The sequence below is a fragment of the Eptatretus burgeri genome, chromosome 1, assembly GCF_056783735.1.
Source record: "Eptatretus burgeri isolate ZD-2024b chromosome 1, Ebu_testis_v1, whole genome shotgun sequence".
NCBI classification, from domain to species: domain Eukaryota; kingdom Metazoa; phylum Chordata; class Myxini; order Myxiniformes; family Myxinidae; genus Eptatretus; species Eptatretus burgeri.
The window spans coordinates 137,059,769-137,084,121 of NC_140961.1; the positions used below are offsets into that span (position 1 = coordinate 137,059,769).

Below are 24,353 nucleotides of genomic sequence, written 5' to 3' on the forward strand. Positions count from 1 at the left end.
AAGAGGTAACCTAATTCCAACAAACAATGGTATTCGGCCGGCAGAGAGTGAGCACCTCAATCAGCAGAATTTGAACCATTCAAGCAATCTGCAAATCAACAGTGCCAGGGAAAAGTTGTCATGAAGTAGAAGACTTTGGACAACACCAACCCCGTGCTTCTCTTTGGCATTCCATTGAAAATAACCTCAAGGGAGAAAAAAAAAATAACCATGCAATTAATTTGGACATAACTGAGGTTCAAACCTCCATTATGTGGCAAAATAATTTAGGCATTAGTTTGGGTGTCAGGCAAATACTAGTTTGTTGCAGTTGACCATTCCATTTTATGGAAGGCCTTTGGAAGAGCAGCTCTTTGCAAGCTTTTCATTCGTGCGGTGCTCTGTGCAATGCATCATCCCACGATGCAATGAGCAGGAATCCTTTGGGCCTCGATATGTACAAAGCAGTTTTTGTGGAACTAAAGTCCAGGTGTACTTACTTTGTTCAAGTCTGATGGTATTGTCTGAGCTGTTTTCTCAGCCACTTATGGCCCAACAAAAGTGACAGCAAAATTTGAAAGAACTTGCGGATCCGTTAATGTGAGCAGTGATGGAATATCCCATCAATGTACCTCTCAAAATCTGGTAGCTGATATTGCATTTCCAAAAACATTGTTACCATGACCTTCTCTATGAAGGCGTTGGTGTTGCCAAAGCAGCTTTCTTGTTAAGGAATTGACTGGGTAGTTTCCCTGAGCACACCTGCCTTTTGAGGCCTGAATTGTAAAAATAAAGAAAACGAAGGAAATCGAGGAATTTATGGGTGAGAAAGAATAGAGGCAAGTTTGAAGGGGCAAGTTAAGGAGGTTGGGAGGAGATATAAGAGGGTGAGGAGGGAGTATAAATGCTGTCGTTATTTCATACATGATGTATATACAGCCATGAAGTCAAATGCTTGTTTTGCAGCCAAAGAACGCGTTGATGATGAAACGTGAGTCAATTCAGCGTGATTTGAAGGAGGTGAGCAGTGTTCACTTTTGCTTGTTTGGTGTGCAGATTGTTTTTATTTGACAGCTTTGCCTTCAGTCAGAAGCTTTCGTTGTTTTAAATTCTCCTGCATCATTTCCCTCTTCGGTTAATCTGCTTCGGCGATTTTCATTTTGTTTTCTCATTTTCTTAATCTTTCTCTTGTTAACAGTAACGCTGAGCATCCATTTGTAAGTCTGAATGCCTGAAACCAGCCACGCACTGTGATTGTTTTGAGCTCGTTTATTTGTTCCAGTTGTGGTTTTCTTCCAAAGACGCAACATTGTCAGACACAAGGAGGTAACTTACAAGAAGCAATAACAGCACGGAATAAATCAATGACAAATCCCTCCACACATGACCTCACGTACACGTCCACGAACGAACGGCAAGAATGCATACCTCTGCCAGGCTGAATAGTTTACGTTTTGTATCCCACTGATAGGCCGGTTCTGCATGCAGACCTTGACCAAAATCTAATCGGCTTGTTCTTGTCACCGGACCCAACTCGCCCGTCAAGTTTCATCCGAAACCATCCATAACTTTTTGAGATTTCATGCTACATATCGTTTTTGGCCCGATCTCTCAATGGTGAAGAATTGCTTTAAACATTCTAGTATCCAGATCCACATCTTCACCAAAATCTAATCGATTTGTCATTGTTGCATGCCGAACCTGTCCACCAAGTTTCGTGCGAATCCGTCCATAGCTTTTGGAGATGTCCTGCTCAGAGACAGACAAACAGGGGTGAAAACATAACCTCCGTCCACCTTTGGTGGCGGAGGTAACTGTCCTTCAGGCCTAATAATTTGCGCCACAAGAGATGGACATTAGAGGCCAACAAGACTGAAATACCAGAGCTATGCCGCATGGTAGGATGCAGGATAGCACCGTGGCAGATACCTCCTGCATATAGGAGCACGACGTGGGACTCGAGGGAGGAGATGTGGCTGGCTGGGTGGAGGCGTGGCGTTGCTCAGCAGCTCTGCAGATTTGCGCACCCTCTTGCAGCGATCGGTCCCGGAATCTGCTGCCGTCCTCCCAACCCTACGCCATTTTATCACCTCGTGCACGCACGTCATCTATGATGCATCGCGCCTCACCCCTCTCTCTCACCATTGGTCCACGCTCCACTTGATGGGTGAGGGACCGCCCATCCGTCACTTGTCACTTGGGCACCGCTTTCTCGCCCGAATTTGAGCTTTGTGGTCTGACGAGTGCTAAAAAGAAACATTTAAGACATATTCAAACGGTTTACACGTTAAATGAAAGTTCAGAAGGGATGGTGGTTTTTAGATGCGGACAATAACGGAGGTGGATATTGTCCATCTAGACATAATAACAACGCATATCCAAGATCACATTTAATTACTTAATGCTTATGCTGAACATTCACTAAGGAAATATTTATGCTGTATCAAATGTCTTTAACCACTAGAAGTCATTTCCACAACAATATCATATGCATATCATGAAGCTTCAAATCCATGTTAACATATTTTATTGGAAAAAAAAACAGTGCCTGTGTTGCAGTAGTTGTGGTGGTCATTGTTTATTTGTTTATATGTCTGTAAATATCAGCGATACTAGTTCTATAGGCAAGGTTATAGTTTGCATTTAATGTTTCCTTGAACGACTGAAGAGTTGACCACAAAGTGTGGACTCCCATCATGTGTTGACCAAACCTGGCAGGGCAGGCAGCTTAACCTCCTTCCTGAAGGTTGGTGAGCCAGCTTGGTTTTTACCGACAATCCGATAGCGGCGTGTTGATATCGTGAGAGCAGCTTGTGTTGCAGAACCTGAGAATTTGATCCCTTAATACTGCTGCCTTCCACGGGATTTGAATCCACAACATCTGAAACACCATTTCCATGCTCTAAACACGATAATTTTGAGCAAACATGCAGGGAAAGTTCTGCTTGGTCACATCTTAAAGCAGTTTGGTGCATAGCAGGGAAAGGTTGGGTCAGCGTGAACGAGGCTGTTATCGAGTTGTTTGTCTTGTGATCAGCTGGAGACTTGTCAGTTTTTCTTGCTTGAAATGCCCATCACCAGAATCGCTCACAGACCTCAAAACAGATGAGGCAACTTGGAGATTCATTTTTCTCCCTTCACCTAACTCCGACACACTTCTCCCCATCTTCAGCATCAGCGTAAGCACCAAGAAGTACAGCGCAGTGTGATTTCCCAAGCCCACATCGTCTTTTCTACTCTTAACTCTAGTTGCTGTGTCCAATTAAAGGATGCAGTCCGATTCTCTGGTTTCAGCTGTATCATTGTGGATGAGGTGAGGTTTACACCATTCTTCATTCAACTCCATGCTTCTCTGCATCTCATGGTCTCTTCTCGCTTTGTGCTTTTCCATTTTTATTTATTCTATGCTTACGTTGCCGGTGTAGATATCCTTTTCTTTACTTCACTTTTTTTTTGTATTGCAGGCCAGCCAGAGCACAGAAATGGACTCACTTGTCCCTCTCCTTTACAACTGCCCCAAGATGGTGCTTGTGGGAGATCCAAAGCAACTACAGCCCACCGTTCTTTCTCAGGCATGGCATATGTGTCTGAATGTGCAGTGAAACCAGAGGAATAATCATGCCAATCTAGAACACATAAGATCTGGCTTAAAATGCGCAGGACTTGAATAAATAGGGACACAAGGTGCCAGGTCGCTCAATTGGATAATCAGAGGAGAAAGTAGTAGAGACAATAACAGAAGCAGTGCCACGGTGGTTGAGGCGAGTAGGCCATGCTCTCTTTAATAGATGTTTGTCCTGCCAAATAGTGTCTCCTCTGCTTCGTTTTTGGTCTGTCCAGTAGCCTTTGTGAACCTTCAGTTTTAACTCCATTGTAAAGGAGAAGCATTCAAAGTGTGACAGACAGAAATTACACCCGCCTTCAGTTGAGTACCTCAATGCCAACCACACCTCAACCCTTCATGATGGTGTAGCTTGCATCAACACGGGAGATGCCACTCTACACCAGATGATATTCCAGCAATAGAATGCCTTCCGATTAATATGACTGCTCATGTGGTAAGTCTTACACACAACCTTCCCTTCTCCTTGCCTTTCCATTTGGCTTCTGGCACCCAGCGAGCTAAAGACTTGGGCTATGGGCGCTCCCTGCTCGAGAGGCTACTACTATGCATGAAAGACAAGCTAAAGACGCCTCCTCTATTCCTCAACATACAGTATCGGATGCACCCTGACATTTGCTCCTTTCCATCAGCTTACTTCTACGAAAACCTTCTACTCACAGACAGGTAAACTACCCTTTTATACCCTGCCCGCATCCTTTTTACTCCAATAATGGCCATTTATTTTTGTGCTTACGAGGCATTGTGATATCTCAACAACTAATTTCACTTTGGGAAACCTGTTTAATTTGACTAATATAGTTTACCTCGAAAAAAAAAAAATGTAATTCTTATACATCTGGAGAGTTCATAGAACAACACCTTAAGGCCCGGTCACACCTTGACGTTTTAGCCAACGCATGCCGATTTTTGAATTTTTTTTCTAAAACGCTGGCACACGTTGAATACGTTATGGGTAAGTTTTGATAACATTGAGAGCACGCTGAAAAACACTGCCATACGTCGTTGTACGTTGGCTTTAAACGTACTTTTTGGTTGTCCTCAAATTTTTTCATGCTTGAAATTTCACGACGTATGCCGGCGTATGACTCGCACGTTCCGCTACGCTGGCCACAAGTTGTATGCACGGTCTGCGATCGTTGACAGACGTCAACACATGCTACTTGTAAGTTAATTATAAGTTGAGACATGCCGAGGTAATGTTTAGCGTACCCAAAACTTATTTCTAACCTATGATTAACGTGTTGTTGGCACGTTACGCGATCGTTGCCACACGTCGACAGACGTTACTTTTAAGTTACTCATAGGCTGAAAGACGTCGGTATAATGGATCGTCCTTGCGTCAGCGGCCACGGCCAGGACACTTATTTGCAGCTTTCTTCAAACTTTCTTCGGCATGACGAGGATGTTCACACTTCGATGTCTAGCTTGGCTATGATTCCAATTGTCCATCGGCAGCGTCTATTTAAAATAGTCGAGTTTGAGCGTTTTAACACGTTCAGAAGAAACGCTTCAAATTTCCAAACCCCAGCGTCAAAAAACAAAGGCGAGTGACAGCAATTTAAATCGTTCATTGTAAACAATGAAAATAGCTGAGTGGTACCGTTTAAAAGTCGTTGAGTGTAAAAAAAAAAATCCAATTGTTGAGCGCAAGCGTCTACTTTCAATAGTGGAGATGCAGCCATTTAAATCGTTGAGTGGCAGCCTATGAACCTACCCGTGGACACGCGGACGCAAGGACGATCCATCATAACCCACACCCTCACACTCACCTACTACTGCCAACATGAACAAACTACTACTAATACTAATACTAATACTGATACTGATACTGTTACTGCTGACATGGACATCGACTCAAAAAGGAACTCGAAAACACTGTTGGGTTCCCCTTTTATGAGCAGCATTTTTATATGCCAATTCCCAAAACCGCTGGGAACACGTCTTTATATGGCAGTTGTAAGCTAGAAACACGTTCATTTTTTTTTTGTCGACCGGAAGACGTCATTGGAATACGTCTACATACGTCGATGTGTGTTGGGACTACGTAAAGAATTGGTTCAAAGCACGTCAAACATAAGTTAGAAATAAGTTTCGCGTAAAAAAGACATTACCGCGACGTGTTTCGACTTATGAGTAGCTTATAAGTAGCCTTTGTGGACGTGTTTAAGCGTCCACATATCGTGTGTAAAACTTATCCCCATCGCATGCGGAACGTGTGTCATACGCCGAGTACGTCGTAAAATTTTGAACATGTTTAAAATTTCTTGACGTACTCTACTTACTACGACGTATGATAGCATACTTTAGCGTTCTACTCACGTATACCAAACTTACTCATACCGTATTTGACGTGCCCCCAACATTTTAGACACATTTTTCTTAGGTCGGCATACGCTGGCAAGATCGCCAAGGTGTGACCGCGATGTTGTCACTTCCATTTCTACGGCAGTTATGATTCGAATCGTTGTGCGTCAGCCTTTTAATAGGCTACGTCACGACATCGTCGGCGATGCGTGCAACGCGCTATGCCGAAGTTAGACTATCGTTGGGCATCGGTTGTGTAGGCCAACAACAGGTTCAGCATTCGTTGGTATAAGTTATCTATAACACAACGAAACGTTCTGTGTCCATTACTAATATGTTATGCATACGACCAACTCGTTATGAATACGTCCGAATCTTAAAAAAAAACATCAAAAGTTCAACGTCAGCCAGCGTTTTACATACATTTTAATACGTTGCCATCGCTGGCTAAAACGTCAAGGTGTGACCGGGCCTTTACCCGCACAGTCTTGAGAAACAAGTACCTCGGCGGGGACTGCGAGCGGAAAATCTGATTGGTTATGGTGACGTAAAATGCTGTAATATTTTGTCCAATTACTGCTTCAACAGAAGGGTTTTGAAAGTGCCAACATAGGCGATTTGTGTTTCATGGTGTTCAAGTATATGATTCAATTGAAATAAAATAAAGATTTTAAAGGTTGCAGAAAGAAGAAAAATCGGAAGTTTAACGCTGTTGATGCAGCATCTTTTACACCACCTTATTGAACACGTTACATTATTTTTTCGTGCCTGTTGTTTGTGTCCTTTATGACATCCTAAAAAACAAAGTTTCCTGTTTGGAATGATTTTCAATTCTGTTTGACTGCCAGACAGACAATTGAGTTAAAAGAAAAAAAAAAGTGAACTCTTTGACATCGCCAGATATGCCTCCACCCACATTGTTACAGCATTATACTTGTACCAAATTTGATTTAAATCCCTGAACCCAGATTAAAAATATGAAATAATTCGAGCTTCCAGACCATTCGTCCGATCAAGTTGAAATTTAAAACATGTATTCCCCATGACTGCGAGATTATAAATGACGTTTCATGACGATTGAAGCGGTTCAAGAGAATTTTTTTTTTTTTTAAGATTTTCGGTCAAATCCAATATGGCTGCCAGACCATGTGACCTATTAATTCTTTGTGAACATCCTGGGGAACATGTGAGTGAAGCTTCCTCTCGATCTATCAAGCTGTTCTGGAGAGGAAGGTTTTGAAAGGTTTATTCATCAGAAAATTAGAGCTGCCAAACCTATGACGTCATAACTGGACAACTTTTTGGCCCACATGGATCGGCGATCATCTACTATAAATAGATGAGGTGCATGCGCATGTGTAATGTTTTTTTTTGTGGAGTTCTGTTAGAGCGTTCTGATGTGGAATGTAAGACACCCAAATGATAGTCATGATCTCCTGTGTTGATTAGGCTAATATAAATAACTACAAAAAATCCGTCAGAATTCCCATGTTTTAAACATACGCCATGTTATGGTATATGAAGCAGCTTAATGCGTTCTTGTACCACGGCATAGCATTCTAATAACAATAAATAACAAAAACAATGATAACATTGCAGCAAAGCATATATTAATTGGCACGAATAATATTGTTACGAATTCTGGCCCGCCTGGCGTGCGATCGGCCGCGTACCTCCTAATGGCAGCCGCGTCGCCCACTGGACGGACAATTCAGTCGTGACCCTCCTGGAACTACCACCAGGAGCCAGTCACGGGTGGGGGGTTTAACCTCACCACAACCCAGTCCGCATTCCACTCGCATGAAATAGGGTGAATCGCCGAATGTCTATATACCTAAATACCCGCGCGGATAACCTACCGAGGGGTTGCACCACACCGCAGGTCGGCTTAGGACATGAACCGCTTAAGCGGTTCGTTCCGTGCTACAGGGATAACCGAGCGGTGTTATTGCCAACCTCAACGGTTCAGATTATTTATCGGGTGTTTAAAACCCACTACCAATCATTTCACAAGCACATTTATTACACATGTAACACAAACAAGCAAGGGCAGTCATGCAATATGTACAGCAAGAAATGAAAGACGTTGCGATCGACTATAGCATTAAATGTACAGGCACTTAAACAGGTTTACTTCACGGACTGGCGCCACAAACACACATACAAAAGCCCGGAGAACAGAAAACCTCCCTTCTGCGGCCGGTGAACCCTCTCCGGCGCTCTCCTCGTCCGCTCGCGCAGGTCCACCACAGACCGCCTCCCGCCCGCATCTCCGAGGCGTCGCCCGGACTCGCCACCGGCCCGCGCCTTCACCGACAGGTCGCTCAACGCCAAGACGAAAGGGAGGGAGAGAGAACTCGACCTCGACGACAATGAAAGAGAGAGATCCAGCACGACCCCGACAGAGGATGACGTCGACGACCCAGACAAAAAAAAGGACTTTACCTCGACCACCAAGAGAGAGCGAGCCCCGCGTGCGGTCCACCTTAGATAGCGCGGGGCTCCGCGCCTAACCCTAACCCTAACCCTTTACACCAAGCGCAGGGAAAATAGACGGGGAAAGAAACCCACTGGCCTCACAAGAGCTTTTGTTCTGCCAATCCTTCTCGGACGGTTTCCGATGCGGAAACCATCTTACTGTGGTCCGCGGAGGATGGCGTTCGTAAGCGGGCGTTGTGGCGTAGTTGGTGGCGGTTGTTGTTTGCGTGGAGGTTTGTTGCAATGGTGGCTCAAAATAACGATAGATAAAGAAAAACGGCTATCTCAAAGAGTCGCAGCCCGGTGAAACATGAAGAAAGCCCTTTAAACAACGGTGGGGGCCTATCTCCACATAAACTTAGCGTCATAACTGATCTGAGGAACCTTTATGGTGTATTGCGAATTTCCACAGCCGTAACACTACCCCCTCCCTTTTTTACAGACTCGTCCCGAGTCGTCGAATTTTCGTGTGCCATCATGTGTAAGTTCTCCCCTAGTACGATTTACCTTCGGATCCCTGAGTGCGACATTCAGTGTATTCGTGTCCCCAAAATAAATAACCTACGGGCTGAGTAACTAACTAAACAAACCCACTCATACGGACGACTTAAATAAATTGCCGGCACTAAGACTCACATACCGGGGGTGCAAAACACATTTACAATTACATCTTAAATTCCAAAATTTACACGACACCATGGCCTAGGATCTATGGACTCTTCGGAAAAAGAAGAAAAAGTCACAAGCAGGGAGCCAGGCTGCTCAAGCGCAGTCCAACGCCTCCCCCTTTTGAAATGGGGGCAGTGAACACAAACGGTACACGGGCTGCACAAAGGCAGTCTCCGGGTTCTGCTGCCTATCGGGCAGTCCCTGCGGCACTATGAACGGTGCGGACTCAAGCCGACATACGCAATGAACGGTGGATGGATGGAAACAAACACGGTGCACGGGCTGCTGGTGCAGTCCCGCGTTGCAGCTGCCATCAGAGCAGTCCCTGCAAATTTGTGCGAGGATCCTGGCGCACATGGCAATGAACAAGGGGGGGACGGGGTGGCGGGGGGGGGATGCAAAACAGAACGGGGCAAAATGGACGAGGGCAGCAGGCATGGATCATGGCAAAGGTGGGCAGGCAAGGCATGACATGACGAAACAAGGCTGTTGTAACAACCAGAGCAGGCAGATGCAGTGGCCGGCACAGGCCTTGAAGCAAACAGCCAGCAGACGATCCGACCGGCACAGGCCTTGCAGTAAAACAGCCGGCAGATGAAGTTGGCCAACGTTTTACCTTGAAATGGAGGTTGGTGGAGGGAGTGCGGTGGTGCTGGCCACTCGGAAGGTGGGCTCGGACCTGCCCTACTGTCTCCCTCCCAACCTATCGCCTTTGCCTGTCTCTGTCCATTCCCACTTCCTTAATTTGTCAAAGATCAATTTAGCCCAATCTTATTTTTTTGTTTTTCTTTTCATTTTTACTTCTCCCTCAATAACCCGTCTCCTAACCCCCTTTATCGTCCTTGTTCGGCTAACCAATCGTCTCCGAGCCTACTCCCAACCCCTACGTTCCCTTCCTGGAGGGGAATGAGGGAGAGTGAGCGTCCTGTGTCGAGGCCCAATAAAGCCTCAGAATGGCCTCCTCAGAGTTCAGCAATCTACTGAGGTGAGTCCAGCGGCCTACAACGAGCGAAGGGATGGATGGTGTGGAGGGGTACATTTCCCTATCTACCCGAACATTTAATACTCCTTAACTACCCCGGGGCTTTCCAAAAGCGCCTCTCGCTTAAACTATCGGTTCTAACAACCAAGATTCCCATCGCCTGTGTTGGTGTCCTCTCAAATTCTGGGCCATGCCCCCAAATTTTCCTTCCGTGCTCTCACACGGTCTCATGGCTGGGACGCGTGATTTCCTTGGCAGGAACTACCCTCTGCCGGTCCCCCTACAATGGCACCCCTGGGCACTACACTGCCTCCGAGCCTACCAGCTCCCTAAAAGCGGGGAGTGCCCTCCATGGCGACTCCCCCTCGATGCCCACGTGGCGTGTTGGCGCCCCGGGTCCCTTTCCGAGGGTCGCCCGTGCCCAGTACACTGCCCCCGTGGCATATGGCGCCCCGGGCCCCCGCATCATGCGGGCGCACCCGTGCCCACTCCACTATCCCGGCCTCCCATGGGCCGTTGGCCTACCGCGGCCGACTAGCCCGGTGCCCGGGGTACCCACTCAGCGATACTCACCTTTCGCAGCCACGCTCCCAACCCGTCAACAGGGCTCCTGCACCCCTCCAAGCGGGTTTAGAGCCTACTTCCCCATCAACAGTAAAACGACTTCCATTTTTACCTTCGCATTCTGCAAAAGGTTATGTTTGTGACTATGTGTGTTTGTTTGTTATTCGCATAACTCGGAAAGTATTAAACCGAATTGCATGAAAATTGGTGGGATGATTCGTGATTATCCAAGGACGATTTGATTAGATTTTGGGAGCGATTGGGTCAAAGGTCAAGGTCAAGGTCATGAAAAGGTCAAAAACAAACTTTTGAGCATAACTTCCTTCATAAGACAGCTATCGACAAGCAACCAACGCCATATTGTTCCATGACGAAATACCTTTCGGGTACGTGGTGTCAGATTTGACGTGACGTCATCAGAAATGCGTCAAAATGATGTCACAAGATGACGTAAATTTTCAATTTTCGACCTCATCAGTTTTGATCATACCGTTTTGTAGGACTTACCTTAAGGACGTCACACACCAAATTTGACGTCGTTCAGACTGACCGTTATGACGTCATTGACGTTTGAACATAACGTTTTTCAATTGTGGCTAAAATGTCCTGATATTTTATATTCAAATATCTATGTAATTTGTTAAGGAAATTGTCGCAAATCCAGGCATTATGATCAGTACCAAAATATCTGCTTATTTATGAACAGGTTTTGCAAATTAACTCTATGGTCAAGGTCACACTCAAGGTCAAAATATACTTGTAGGCATAACTTCATATCTAATAGAGCTATTGACATGAAACCAACGTTAAAATGTTCCGTGAAATAAGAGCTTTCAGGATGGTAGTCCGCGATTGGTAGTGACGTCATTGGAAGTGCGTCAAAATGACGTCACAAGATGACGTCATTTTTAAACTTTAGATTTTTTTCAGTGTTTATCATTCCATTTTGTTGGACTGCCCTCAATGACATCTAACACCAAATTTGACGTCCATCGGACTGATGGTTGTGACGTCATGGACGTTTTTAAATGACGTTTTTCAAATGTGCCTGGAAAAAAGTAGCGGCAGCGAAGGTATGCGCTCTACCGAGTGCCTGTTCTAGTTGTCAATTTTACTAACCCCTTAACTCACTCTCCACTGACTCCGGGGTCCCTTGGGCGGGAATCACTCCTCCCCCCAATCACTCATTGCACCATGCATTCCACATTCGCTCCATACACTCAGGCCCGCTGGCCTCACTCACTCATCATGTTTCCTTTCACAACTCACAACTCGCACATCGCTGATCACTACCATCCTGCTTGCTAATCCCCTAACTAACTCGTGCTCCCACGTCGTCCCTTACACTATAGCACATTCCATTTAACCTACGTAGCTGAGCTACGTCCCCTCTACACATCCACAAGTCTGTCATTGTCCTCAAATATTATTTCACATATCCCTTCCTAAATCTCAACTAAAATTCCTCTAACTAATCCATTCCACGGGCCCCATGAGGACTTACCCCTGCCCCATGAAGCCGGTTTAGCTAAGCTAATCCTTCCCCCTAGCTTGTGCCATCCTGTGCCTTAGACAGGGGTCTTCCACCCCTTGCCCAGGGAATCCTGTTTACCTGAAGCGAAGCTTGCTTTTTCTTTTTGTTTAATGTGCGTCCACCAGCGCGGCAACTCGCAACCTGCGCTTTCTTTTACTCCCGTGACGTCATGGCAGCTGTTCGCGAACCTCGTCCCTCTTGGACGGTACCATCCGGCAGGGATCTCCCCTCCTGCCGGATTCCAACCCTACATGCAGCCATGATGTCACCCTGCGCATTCAAAAGCAATCCTCGCGTTTTGAGGGGTTCCCCACACGAACACATGTGCTCTGCCCGTCGGAGCTTCACACACACGCTCGCGTGGAGAACCCATCCGGTCCAAATCCGTAATCCAGCCTAACTTTTGTCCATCCGCGGGATCGGCAACATCCACCGCTGGCGTTTCCGGACCGGGTTTCACTCGCGCAGCCGCGCACGTGGCGGTCTCGTGCGAAGCACGGCCCGGACCTCGCGCTCGCTCTTGGGTAAACCCGGCACGGTCCCCAATCCAGCTCCGGCCGCTACCCGGCCTCTGTCCCTCTGTCGCCGTCGTCGTCTCCATTCCATCCACGCACACTTGCGTGTTAGGACGCTCACACACCATTCCATGACACTCGCACTCGGAGACGCGGCAACATTCTCCCGCATGCCGACTGTCATCTCCCTCACGTACCGCTCTCTTACACACACTGTTTCTGTCACACATCGACTTTCACTCGCACACAACCTTTCACTTGCACAGGGGGTCTCCACCCACACCATGCGTGCTGGAAAGCACGCATCTCTGCACACTCGCAAACACGCACACCTGCACAACCACACTGGGGATTCGCGCCACCACTAGGGGTCCCGGGGTCTCCATACCCCCCAAGCTGCACGTGCACCTGTCCACAGCACTCGCCCCCTCTAACTCGCTTGACACGACCGAACCCACCTGGTCGAGATCAGCTTCAAGGGAGCATAGCGTCTCCCTCTTTTCCTGAAGGAGGCTATCCGGCTGCTTGCACCGGGTCTCGAGACATTCCGCGAACTCACCCCCGTTATCCTCCACTACCTCCGTGTGTGTGTGTGTGTGTGTGTGTGTGTGTGTGTGTGTGTGTGTGTGTGTGTGTGTGTGTGTGTGTGTGTGTGTGTGTGTGTGTGTGTGTGTGTGTGTGTGTGTGTGTGTGTGTGTGTGTGTGCGTGCGTGCGCTCGTCTTTAACCCCGTCTTTATCGTGTAATCTCTCCTCTATTTTTCTATCTCCCGAGTCTCTATACACTTTATTTCTTTTATCTCTTCATGTTTATTAGTTTCTTCCTGGATCTTCGTCTCTTTTGATTTTTCGGACGTCGTCACCTCGTGTCTCGTCTTACACGTTTCAGTCACCCGGGCTCCCGTTATTATTTCCATTGTCTCCATTTTCAGGGTTTGCCCTAATTGTTGTTTCATCCGACGAGTGATGTCAATCAAGTCCCGCACCACTCACATTATTCCCTGTGGTGCTGTCACACATCCCACCTCATTGTGCTGTTCTACTTCCTGGCTCCTTTTGAGTCGTTCATCCTCTCGGAACTTTTTGAGTTGTTCGTTCTCTTTCCGGAGTTTTTCCATCTCTGTGGACTCAAATTTAGCTCTCCCCTTGAGCTGGTTAATTTCAAACTCGTATAGTTTTTGTCATCTCTCCCACTGTTCCTTATGCTTTTCAGCCTCCAATCTCATCGTTTCTTTCAATTGGCTCATTTCTTTCTTGTGTTTCATTCGCTGTTCTTTGTCTATCTCCTCGCACGCCAGCCTCGCCTTTTCTTTCAATTGGTCAACCTCAAATTCATGTTCGTTTTTTCTTCTATCCCATTGTTCCTCTCGTTCTTCCCTCTCCAATCTCGTTGTCTCCTTCAATTGACTGATTTCTCATTCCTTGCTCCTTCACTTTCTCCTCGTACTCCAACCTATTTTTTTTTTCCTTTTGTCGTTCAGTTTCAAATTCATACTCTTTATGTTTTCTATTCCACTGTCTTTCCTGTTCCTCATTCTGCAATCTTGTTATTTCCTTCAATTGCCTGATTTCTTTCTCCTGTCTCATTCTTTGTTCTTTCAGTACTCTTTCTTGCTCCTCATCCTTTAATCTGGCCTTCGCTTCCAGCTGTTCGATCTGCGCAGTGTGGTTCCTTAACGTTTCATTCTCCGTTCTCGTCCTCTCCTCCTTTTAACATCCTTAGTTCGTTTTGTAATCCTCTCTCTTTGGTTTCGTGTTTCAGTATCTCAGTTTTTTTCCAATAGTTCCTCTTCCAATTTGCATGCTTCTTCCCTCCTTTCCGCACAACTTTCGCATGCTTCCCTCCTCATTTCGTCCATTTTCTTCCCGTATTCCTTTAGTTCTTCCTGCTATTCCTTTTCTTCTTTTATCGTCTTTTCTAGTCTTTCTCTTTTCCGATTGCCTTCTTCTACCTCCTCCTTCAGTTGTCTCACTTCCAAATCATGTTCCCGTTTTTCCTCCTCGAACTTTGCCCTCCATTCTTCTTCCAAGTTCTTTCTATCCTGGGAATTACTAATTTGCTCTTCCTCTATTCTTTCGTTCAGTTCGTTCTTCTCTTGTTCCAGATTTTTCTCTCCTTTTTATTGTCTCTTCTCGGATTTCTATTATCTTTTTGCCTGATCTTACCTCTTCCTTCAGTTTTTTTTTTTAATTCCAAGTCGTGTTCAACTTTTTCCTTTTCCAGCTTTTTTTTCCATTCTTTCTCCAGAGATTTCTATCCTCTTTTTATCGTCTCTTCTAGGCTTTCTCTTTTCCGATTGCCTTCGTCTACCTCTCCCTTCAGTTTTTTAATTCCAAATCGTGTTTCCGTTTTTCCTCTTCGAGCTTTGTTTGCCTTTGTTCCTCCTCCCTCATGTCTTCCTGTACATCGGCCCATCTTTGTGACTTCGTTCTCACGTAATCCTCATGAACCCCATCTACGTGCCGCCGTGCCTCATCCAATTCAAAGGAAAACGAATGCAATTCCCCTATACAGTTGTCACCATTCCTCCACCGCTGCAAGGACTTCGACACTTGTCTCCGAAGCCCGTCAATGCATGCTCCGGCGTCCTGCCACGCCTGCCATGGCGCCTGCCGCGACCACGTGGTCTGAAGTGGTGGCTGAAAGCACTCGCCTCGTGTCGCGTCGTTCGTTGCGCTAAAAATATCCGCCTGCTCCGTGCCGCGCTGAGGTGCGATCGCGCCGCCATTGTGTGACTCCTTTTGCTGGCAAAGTCCATGCTCAGTTTATGGGGTTGAGCTCTCCCGTGGATTAAAATTACAAAAGGAACCGTCCCGGGCCATGGATTCTACATTATAACACATATCTAATCCACCCGGCACCCGTTCGCCTTGAAAAGCCATCTTATTTCGTGGAATAATTTTTTTTTTTAATCGCTCGAATTTGGGGAACACTGAGGGTCGCTTCACTCACCCCTGATCCGGTTCCGTGAATTTAGTTGGAGGGGGGATGGATTCGAATCCCACTCCCGGACACGACTGTTACGAATTCTGGCCCGCCTGGTGTGCGATCGGCCGCGTACCTCTAATGGCAGCCGCGTCGCCCACCGGACGGACAATTCAGTCGTGACCCTCCTGGAACTACCGCCAGGAGCCAGTCACGGGTGGGGTTTAACCTCACCACATCCCAGTCCGCATTCCACTCGCGCGAAATAGGATGAATCGCCGAATGTCGATACACCTAAATACCCACGTGGGTAACCTACCGAGGGGTTGCACCATGCCGCAGGTCGGCTTAGGACACGAACCACTTAAGCGGTTCGTTCCGTGCTACAGGGATAACCTAGCGGTGTTACCGCCGACCTCAACGACTCAGATTATTTATCGGGTGTTTAAAACCCACTACCAATCATTCCACAATTCAATATGGCACTTTCAAAAGAGGGGAAGGATGCAACGAACGGGAAACATTTCACAAGCACATTTATTACACATATAACACAAACAAGCAAGGGCAGTCATGCAATATGTACAGCAAGAAAGGAAAGACGTTGCGACCGACTATAGCATTAAATGTACAGGCACTTAAACAGGTTTACTTCACGGACTGGCGCCACAAACACACATACAAAAGCCCAAAGAAAAGAAAACCTCTCTTCTGCGGCCGATGAACCCTCTCCGGCACTCTCCTCGTCCGCACGCGCAGGTCCACCACAGACCGCCTGCGGAGCCTCCCGTCCGCGTCTCTGAGGCGTCGCCCGGACTCGCCACCGGCCCGCGCCTTCACCGACAGGTCGCTCAACGCCAAGACGAGAGGGAGGGAGAGAGAACTCGACCTCGACGACAAAGAAAGAGAGAGATCCAGCACGACCCCGACAGAGGATGACGTCGACGACCCAGACAAAAAAGGGACTTGACCTCTACCACCAAGAGAGAGCGAGCCCCACGTGCGGTCCGCCTTGTATAGCGCGGGGCTCTGCCCTTCGCTCCTCCCCGTTTTTGGCTCCGCCTCCCTTCGAGAAGGTTCCCGAAAAGGGGCGTTCCCTCACCCCGACCGCCTCACGCCGTGCATCCACCAATCGGCGGTGAGCTGCCCTCCCCCTTCCCTTCACACCAAGCATGGGGAAAAAAAACCCACAGGCCTTACAAGAGCTTTTGTTCTGCCACTCCTTCTCGGACGGTTTCCGAAATGGAAACCGTCTTACCGTGGTCCGCGGAGGATGGCGTTCATAAGCGGGCGTAGTGGCGAAGATGGTGGTGATTGTTGTGGTGGGCGTTGTGGCGTCATTGGTGGCGGTTGTTTGTGTGGAGGTTTGTTGCAATGGTGGCTCAAAATAACGATAGATAAAGAAAAACGGCTATCTCAAAGGGTCGCAGCCCGTGAAACGTGAAGAAAGCCCTTTAAACAACGGTGGGGACCTATCTGCACATACAGTTAGCGTCATAACTGATCTAAGGAACCTTTATGGTGTATTGCGAATTTCCACAGCCGTAACAATATTTACAACTAAAATATAGATAGTACTATCTTATGGTGACAATAAAGATGAACATGTAATCCCCACGTTGGCCCCAAGCACATCTAGGCTTGATGAATGGAAAGCTAATGCTCAAGCAGTACAGCAGGCGGGTATGCAACAAGGCTGTGTAGACCAATGAAAAATTGGTCCATTGGACCCAACGGGCCCACGAGGACCTGAAAGGTTTCACCTCGATCTGGTCAGCTGTTTTGGAGAAGAAGATTTTTGAAGATTTTTATGTTAAAAACAATATGGCGCCAAACCACGTGACCATTGACGTCGTCAATTTTGTTCCCTCCAACAATTTAGCTCGAGATGACCCTCAATTTTCATACTGATCAGATAAAGCGTTCGATGTATGCGATTATGATGTCATAACGAAGCCACCTATGACATCAAAAATAAATCGCACTCGTTTCCCATGAGGAATACTTCATATGTGCCGAGTTTCAATTATTTTCCGTGGAATGGTTTCGGAGATAGACGTCCAAAGTTTTTTTTTTTTTTTTTAATCCCCCACCGCGTGGCGGAAGGGGGATATTGTCCTTTTTTCCAACATGACTGCCACACCATATTACCCAGGACGCAATAATTATCATTTAAACATTCTCCATGCGTCGTCGCGCCTATTGTGAAAATTGGCAATCGGAGAAGCAGCTGCAAAGAAACCAGAAAATTAGCATGGACGGACATACGGACGGGTGGACAGACAACCCGAAAACAATGCCACCGGCGATTTCGTCAGCGGAGGCATAAAAGTTCACTCCTCTTTGGCTCTGAATTTGTTGAGATCGCACAAGTGCAAAGTATTGCTGAAGTACAGGTTCATTTCATGTTCCGGTTGGTGTTGAAAATATAACATTAAATTGTTCCTTGATCATAAACTGATGTTTACAGACAGACAGACAGACAGACAGACAGACCGAAGTGAACTAATTGCTTAACTCAGCTCTTCGCTTAGCTTATGTCGGGTGATGATATAAGGCTCATTAAGAACCATTTAATTTTGAATTCAAAATCTAGGCTCAGGTGAGCTCGCTTGTCCAAAAATGAAATGTAGCACAAGAACAGGAGCAGATCAACTTGCTTTTCCATTAATAAGTAGGCAATAAATTAACACAAAATGAGATTTGAACATGGGGATACCAGTATAAAGAGCTAAGTGATCAGATGGGCATGTGACACAGGCGAACCCAAATTGATCGTTTGGTTGGAATTTTCTGAATACATGCCGTAAGTAAATTTAATTTGCATCCTCATCATATCCACATGTCATGAGATTTGTTTAATTTAATCTACTCCCCGTTGGCTTAATTTATCAATTTACTGAAATGCTAAAATCTCCAAACTGTTTGTTTCATGTGAACTTCAGATCTTCATCTCATTATACTTTAAAAAAAATATATTTTCAACTTCATCTATGACCTGAACCTTTTATATCCAGCATGACCAACACACAAAAACATATTGAAAGATACCTTGGGACTTTTCACCCTCACATGATTGCATGCAGGACAGCTGGCTTTACTATGTTTTAAATAAAAGCTCGACTCATGAAAGAGTGAGGTTACCCTAACCCTAACCCGACCTCCAACAGCTCGTCAAAAATATCTGAGGTTGTATTAATTTCCTTCACAAAGAGCTTAAACACAAGGGAGGCCATGAGGCCCATTAGTCAGGTTAGGTTAGGTATGGGAGCATGCGTCCACTTTCCGCCGGTACTCCAGGGGCCTCCGTCTGGCCATTCCCCAGGCAGATGCCTGGCCCATCCCCATCTCCTTGAGATACTGATCAACCTGCTGCAACCACGAGGCACATGGTCGGCCCATTGGCCTCCTCCACTCACAAGGCTCCCTCGCTGACAAAATCTGGTGAGCAGGACCAGCGTTAGTATAACGAGCCACATATTCATTCAGCAACCGCTCGTTGGACACAAAGTCTGACCAGCAATAGCCAAGGATTCTCCGAAGAGACCTGGTACCAAAGGAATTAAGTCTCCGTCTCAGATCCTTGGTCAGAGTCCAAGTCTCACATCCGTAGAGCAAGGCTGGAAGCACTAAGGACCTGAAGACTCCAACTTTCGTCCTCCCTCACAGGTACCGGCAGCGCCACACCCCATGATCCAGTGAATACATGACTCCCCAGGCCCGACCCAGACGTCTGTTGACTGCTGACTCACAGCCATTAGAGACTTGCATATCACTGCCAAGGTAAGTGAATCTCTCCACGACCTCAACATCCTCACTACAAACAGGTAGAGACAGGATATCAGCACCCAAGATGTCATTGAAAGCCTGTATCTTCGTTTTGACCCAGGAAACCCAAAATCCCAGCGGCTCCGACTCGTCATTCAGCATCTCGAGGGCCCCCAAAAGGATATCCACAGTCTCCGCAAAGATGACTGTGAAATCAAGATCAGAGATGTTGACATTCCCAAACGATGCAATGCAGCTTGATCTCTCCGACATCCTCCCCAGAATCCAGTCCATATAAATGCTGAAACGTGTGAGTGCCAGTACACACCCCTGATGAACTCCAGTAGCAATTGGAAATAAGTCGAGGATGTTATCACCACAACTCGCAGCACTCTCAGAGGCATCATCCCAACTGACTGGAAGAGGGGCCTTGTTGACCCTCTCTGAAAAGGGAAGGGTGATCGTTAAGACTGCAAAAACTACTGAGGGGTGACGCTGCTCTCAGTGCCGGGTAAGGTCTTTGCTCGGTTAATTATTGATAGGGTTAGCCACCATCTGCTTGAGCACCAGCGTCCAGAGCAGTCAGGCTTTACACCAAAGAGGTCAACGATTGACCATATCCTTGCTCTTCAGGTCCTCACCGAATGCAGACGAGAGTTTTGGCAGGGGCTGCTTGCAGCTTATGTTGATCTCTGTAAAGCGTTTGATTCAGTGAATCGGGATTCCCTCTGGAGTTTCCCTCCCTTGGTCTTCGTGGGGTGCCACCAAAACTTATCGATCTGATGTCTGAACTCTACTCTGGTACTGAGAGTGCTGTGCGATGTGGTGGTACCATCTTTAACTTATTTCCAATTGTTACTGGAGTTCATCAGGGGTGTGTACTGGCACCCACACTTTTCAGCACTTGTATGGACTGGATTCTGGGGAGGATGTCAGAGAGATCAAGTTGCACTGCATCGTTTGGGAATGTCAAGATCTCTGACCTTGATTTTGCAGATGATGCAGTCATCTTTGCGGAGACTTTAGAAATCCTTTTGGGGGCCCTCGAGGTGCTGAATGAGGAGTCGGAGCCACTGGGATTATGGGTTTCCTGGGTCAAAACTGAGATGCAGGCTTTCAATGACATCTTGGATGCTGCTGTCCTGTCTGTGCCTGTTTGTGGTGAGGATGTTGAGGTCGTGGAGAGATTCACTTTCCTTGGCAGTGATATTCATGTCTCTGCTGGCTGTGAGTCAGAGGTGAACAGACATCTGGGTCGGGCATGTGGAGTCATGTATTCACTGGGTCATGGGGTGTGGCGCTGCCGGCACCTGTGCGGGAGGACGAAAGTCCGAGTCTTCAGGTCCTTGGTGCTTTCAGCCTTGCTCAATGGATGTGAGACATGGACTCTGACCAGGGATCTGAGACTGACACTTAATTCCTTTGGTGCCAGGTGTCTTCGGAGAATCCTTGGCTATCGCTGGTCAGACTTTGTGTCCAACGAGCGGTTACTGAGAGAGACTCAAATGAGATTTGTTACCTGCATAGTCCGTGAGCGTCAGCTGCGGCTGCATGGACATGTGGCTCGTTTTCCTGACGCTGATCCTGCTCAGCAGATTCTCTCAGCGAGGGAGTCTCGTGAGTGGAGGAGGCCAATGGGCCGACCACGTTGCTCGTGGTTTCAGCAAGTTGATCGGCATCTGAAGGAGATGGGAATGTGCCTGGCATCTGCCTGAGGGATGGCCAGACGGAGGCCCCTGGAGTACTGGTGGAAAGTGGACGCAGCTACGCGCTGCTCTGGAGCATGCTCCCATACCTGACCTACATTGTCTAATATTTTACTTGTCCTTCAGTGGCACAGTGATCCCATTCCCTCTTGCGTGCAGCGCTATTTTCAGTCCAAGAGTTGTAAATAAGCAAAGGCCCTCATGATTTATGACCATGCAACACTTTGACATTGTAATTGTGAAGATCGCCGACTCATTTTGTGATATTAACAGAAATCTCACACCTTCAGACAAAAATTAGAATAAATGGCTCATTTTTCTCTCCTTAGTCGTTTTCCCTTGTTTGTTGAATATCGTGTGTTTTTTGCAGTCCTTTTTCCCCCCTCTAATCTAAAACCATATTCCTCGTACTAATCCATGATATTTTCCGATTTTTGCAAACCTTGTGTCCCATATTTACTTGAGCTATCCTCTCATCTCCCACTCATCTTCCTCAGTGATATGTTGCATGTGCACCTGATATTATTTGCATTTGTGTCTGCAGGATGCTGGGTAAAATGAAGAGCCAGTTTGCTCTGACTCCTTACAGTGTGTTTGATGTTGAGGATGGTCAAGAACAGCAAGACAGTTTGTGAGTATTCCATGTTGTGTTGAGCTTCTGATTGCAAATTTTATTTCAGATTTTAGAGGGTTTTTTTTTCTCTCTCTCTCCAATTCAAGCTAAAACAAAGCTGCATGTTTTTGGAGAAACATAGCCATAAATCTGAGAAGCCAACGTTTGTTATTGTAGCAAATAGTGAGGGGGTTGAAAAGGTTGTAAACAGATATCAAAATGGCATAAACATTTAAGTTCTTAAATGGTGCTTTTTATTGAGACTGAAAACTTCAAAGAGCTTTACAAATAAGGAAGAGGTGAGAAAAGTGAGTCATGAAAAAGAAACGGAGTTAAAGGGCTGGCCCATATTTATGTCCAACTAAAATGGCCGTCGGTCTACCAGTCAGCCATCTTTGATCAGATCACAAAATAAAATGAGAGGCACGCGTGTATGCCATCATGTACTGTGCTTGTGCCAAGTTTGAACAAAATCAGACCATGCATGTCGGAGAAATTGTTGGGGACACATTTAAGTAACAAAATGGCTGTGCAGTTGGCCATCTCGGATCTGATCTCGATCATTCGTTATCTGTGTGCCAAGTTTGAACAAGATCGGTGAATGCTTGTCCGAGAAATGGTTTGAAGGAATTGGAGAAATGGCAGGGAATTTTGAGGAGGTGGGCTTGGGGTGGATTAACGGGGGTAGGAAAGATCATGGTTTTGGATGGGGGAAGATGAGAGTTGGTGGTTAACGGCTATTTCGAAGACCTGGAAGGAAAAGTGGGATTGAAGAGAGTGTGGGAGTTTGTTCCAAAGGTGGGAAAAAAGAGGAATGAAAGAATGAAGGTGACCAGTAATTCTTGATTTTGGTAGTTTCACCAGAAGGGGGTTGCTAGTGGACCTTGAGTGCCCTGTGTAAATATGGGGGGGGGACAGATAGCAGACAGCACCAAATAGGGGGGGGGGGAGGCCAGAGAAGAGATGGTAAAAGACAGAAAGACCACCGACCTGCCTGCGGTGAGAGTGAGACCCAAATTCTTAGCCTCATTGCGGGAGATACCAACGATCTTAAATGCCTTGGATTTCCACAGCGTGAATCCGAGAAAGGTGAGAGGAGGGAGCACCAGCCCAGAGAGGAGAGCAGTACTCCAGCAGGTTGCAGATGAAAGCTTTGTACGTGGTCAGGAGCTCAGGTGGGCCAAGGAAGGACTTTGCACAACGGAGGATGCCCAATCGGTGACTAGCTTTTGAGGCCAGCTTGGAGATGTGGCTTTCCCAGGAAATATCATGGTAGATATTGAGGCCCAGAAGTTTGAATGAAAGTACTTCAAGAGGATTTTTGAGAAAGTAGATGGGTTGGCGGGTGGGGTGGGGGGGTGGGGGTGGTGTTCCAGACGGTCCTTTCGGAGAGACACAGTGATGGTGTGAAATACGTGTTCCAAATGTTGGACCAGCTTGTGATTTTATCCAGATCTATAGAGAGTGAAGAGGCTGCTGCTTACCGATCTGAGAAATGACAGATGGTACGGCAGAAGGTGAAGTCATCATTAAAAAGATAGAGGATTTTCCAGGGAATCTGAAAGATCATTGATGAAAACCAGATCTTTGATGGCATCATTAAATCAAGAGATTACCCAGGCATTTTGGAGTGCAATGTTCAACCCAGTGTCAGAAAGCTGGGTCTTCGTCAAAGGTCATGGATCTTGCAGCAGGACAATGACCCCAAACACACTTCAAAAAGCACCCAATAATGGTGCAAGACAAAATGCTGGACTGGTCTGAAGTGGCCAGAAATGAGTCCGGATCTAAATCCCATTGAACACTTGTGGGGAGATCTGAAAACAGTAGTTGGGAGAAAGCACCCTTCTCTGAAAAAACTAATCTGAGAGAACTGGAGCATTTTGCACACGAAGAGTGGGCCAAACTACCGGTAGAGAGGTGGAGGAAGCTCATTCATGGCGATAGGAAGTGCTTGACTGCAGTTATTTTGTCCAAAAGCTGTGTTACCAAATATTAAGTCTCGGGTGTCAATAATTTTGTCAATGCCATTTCTTTTTATTTTCTCATTTGAAAGGAGATATTCAGTTCTGAATCAAAAACTACAGTTCTGTAATATTAAGTGTTAAATAAAGAAATGTGAAGACCAAATACTTTTGTCAATTTCAACTTATTTTTAGAGAAAATTGTGAGTTATTTGAAAAAAGTACAAGGGTGCCAATATTTTTGGCCATGATTGTACTTTCCTGACAAAGTAATGTGAAAAGACATTAGCTAGATCATGTGGATCACTCACATTCAGGAATATCATTGCTTACAACATTAAATAATTTATTTACAGTCTTGTACATGTCTTTGGTATTACAATTAGAGAGTTTCTCATCGTAATAATCCTTCTTGGCAGCAAAAACAGTTTCGCAAACATTCCGTTGGGATTCGATGAACTTCCTGTAATCAGCATATGATTTCGTCTTACTCCATTGCTTAGAGCGTCGTCGAGCTCGACGAACTTCCTTTACATTGTCATCATCCGAGTTAGGTTTGAGACGTACAGAGTGCTTCTAAGTTGTCGCAGGTGCGTGCACTTCTCGAACTTCATGGCAGGCTTCATTGTATTGTCGGACAAGATCACTTGCATCATAGTCGGTGCTTTCCAGTATGAATCCCATTTTAGTCGCTAGATCAATGGAGAACTTTTCATTTTCAAAGTCAA

At 46.3% G+C, this 24,353-nt stretch overlaps 1 protein-coding gene across 9 annotated transcripts in view; it reads left to right on the forward strand.

The window, feature by feature from the left end:
* The window catches only part of SETX (senataxin), a 185,346-nt gene that overhangs the window by 143,584 nt on the left and 17,409 nt on the right, over positions 1-24,353 (forward strand). For 8 of the 9 annotated variants that reach the window (XR_015062741.1, XR_015062740.1, XR_015062738.1 and 5 more), the window contains 5 exons: positions 946-999; positions 3,152-3,292; positions 3,444-3,551; positions 4,098-4,267; positions 21,593-21,679. Coding sequence is in view for 2 of the 9 variants with exons in the window: in XM_085899765.1 (XP_085755891.1) it covers positions 946-999; positions 3,152-3,292; positions 3,444-3,551; positions 4,098-4,267; positions 21,593-21,679 (560 nt within the window). In the remaining 7 variants the exon portion in view is untranslated. The remainder of the gene's footprint in view (positions 1-945; positions 1,000-3,151; positions 3,293-3,443; positions 3,552-4,097; positions 4,268-21,592; positions 21,680-24,353) is intronic. The other variant, XR_015062753.1, reaches the window with a different exon arrangement.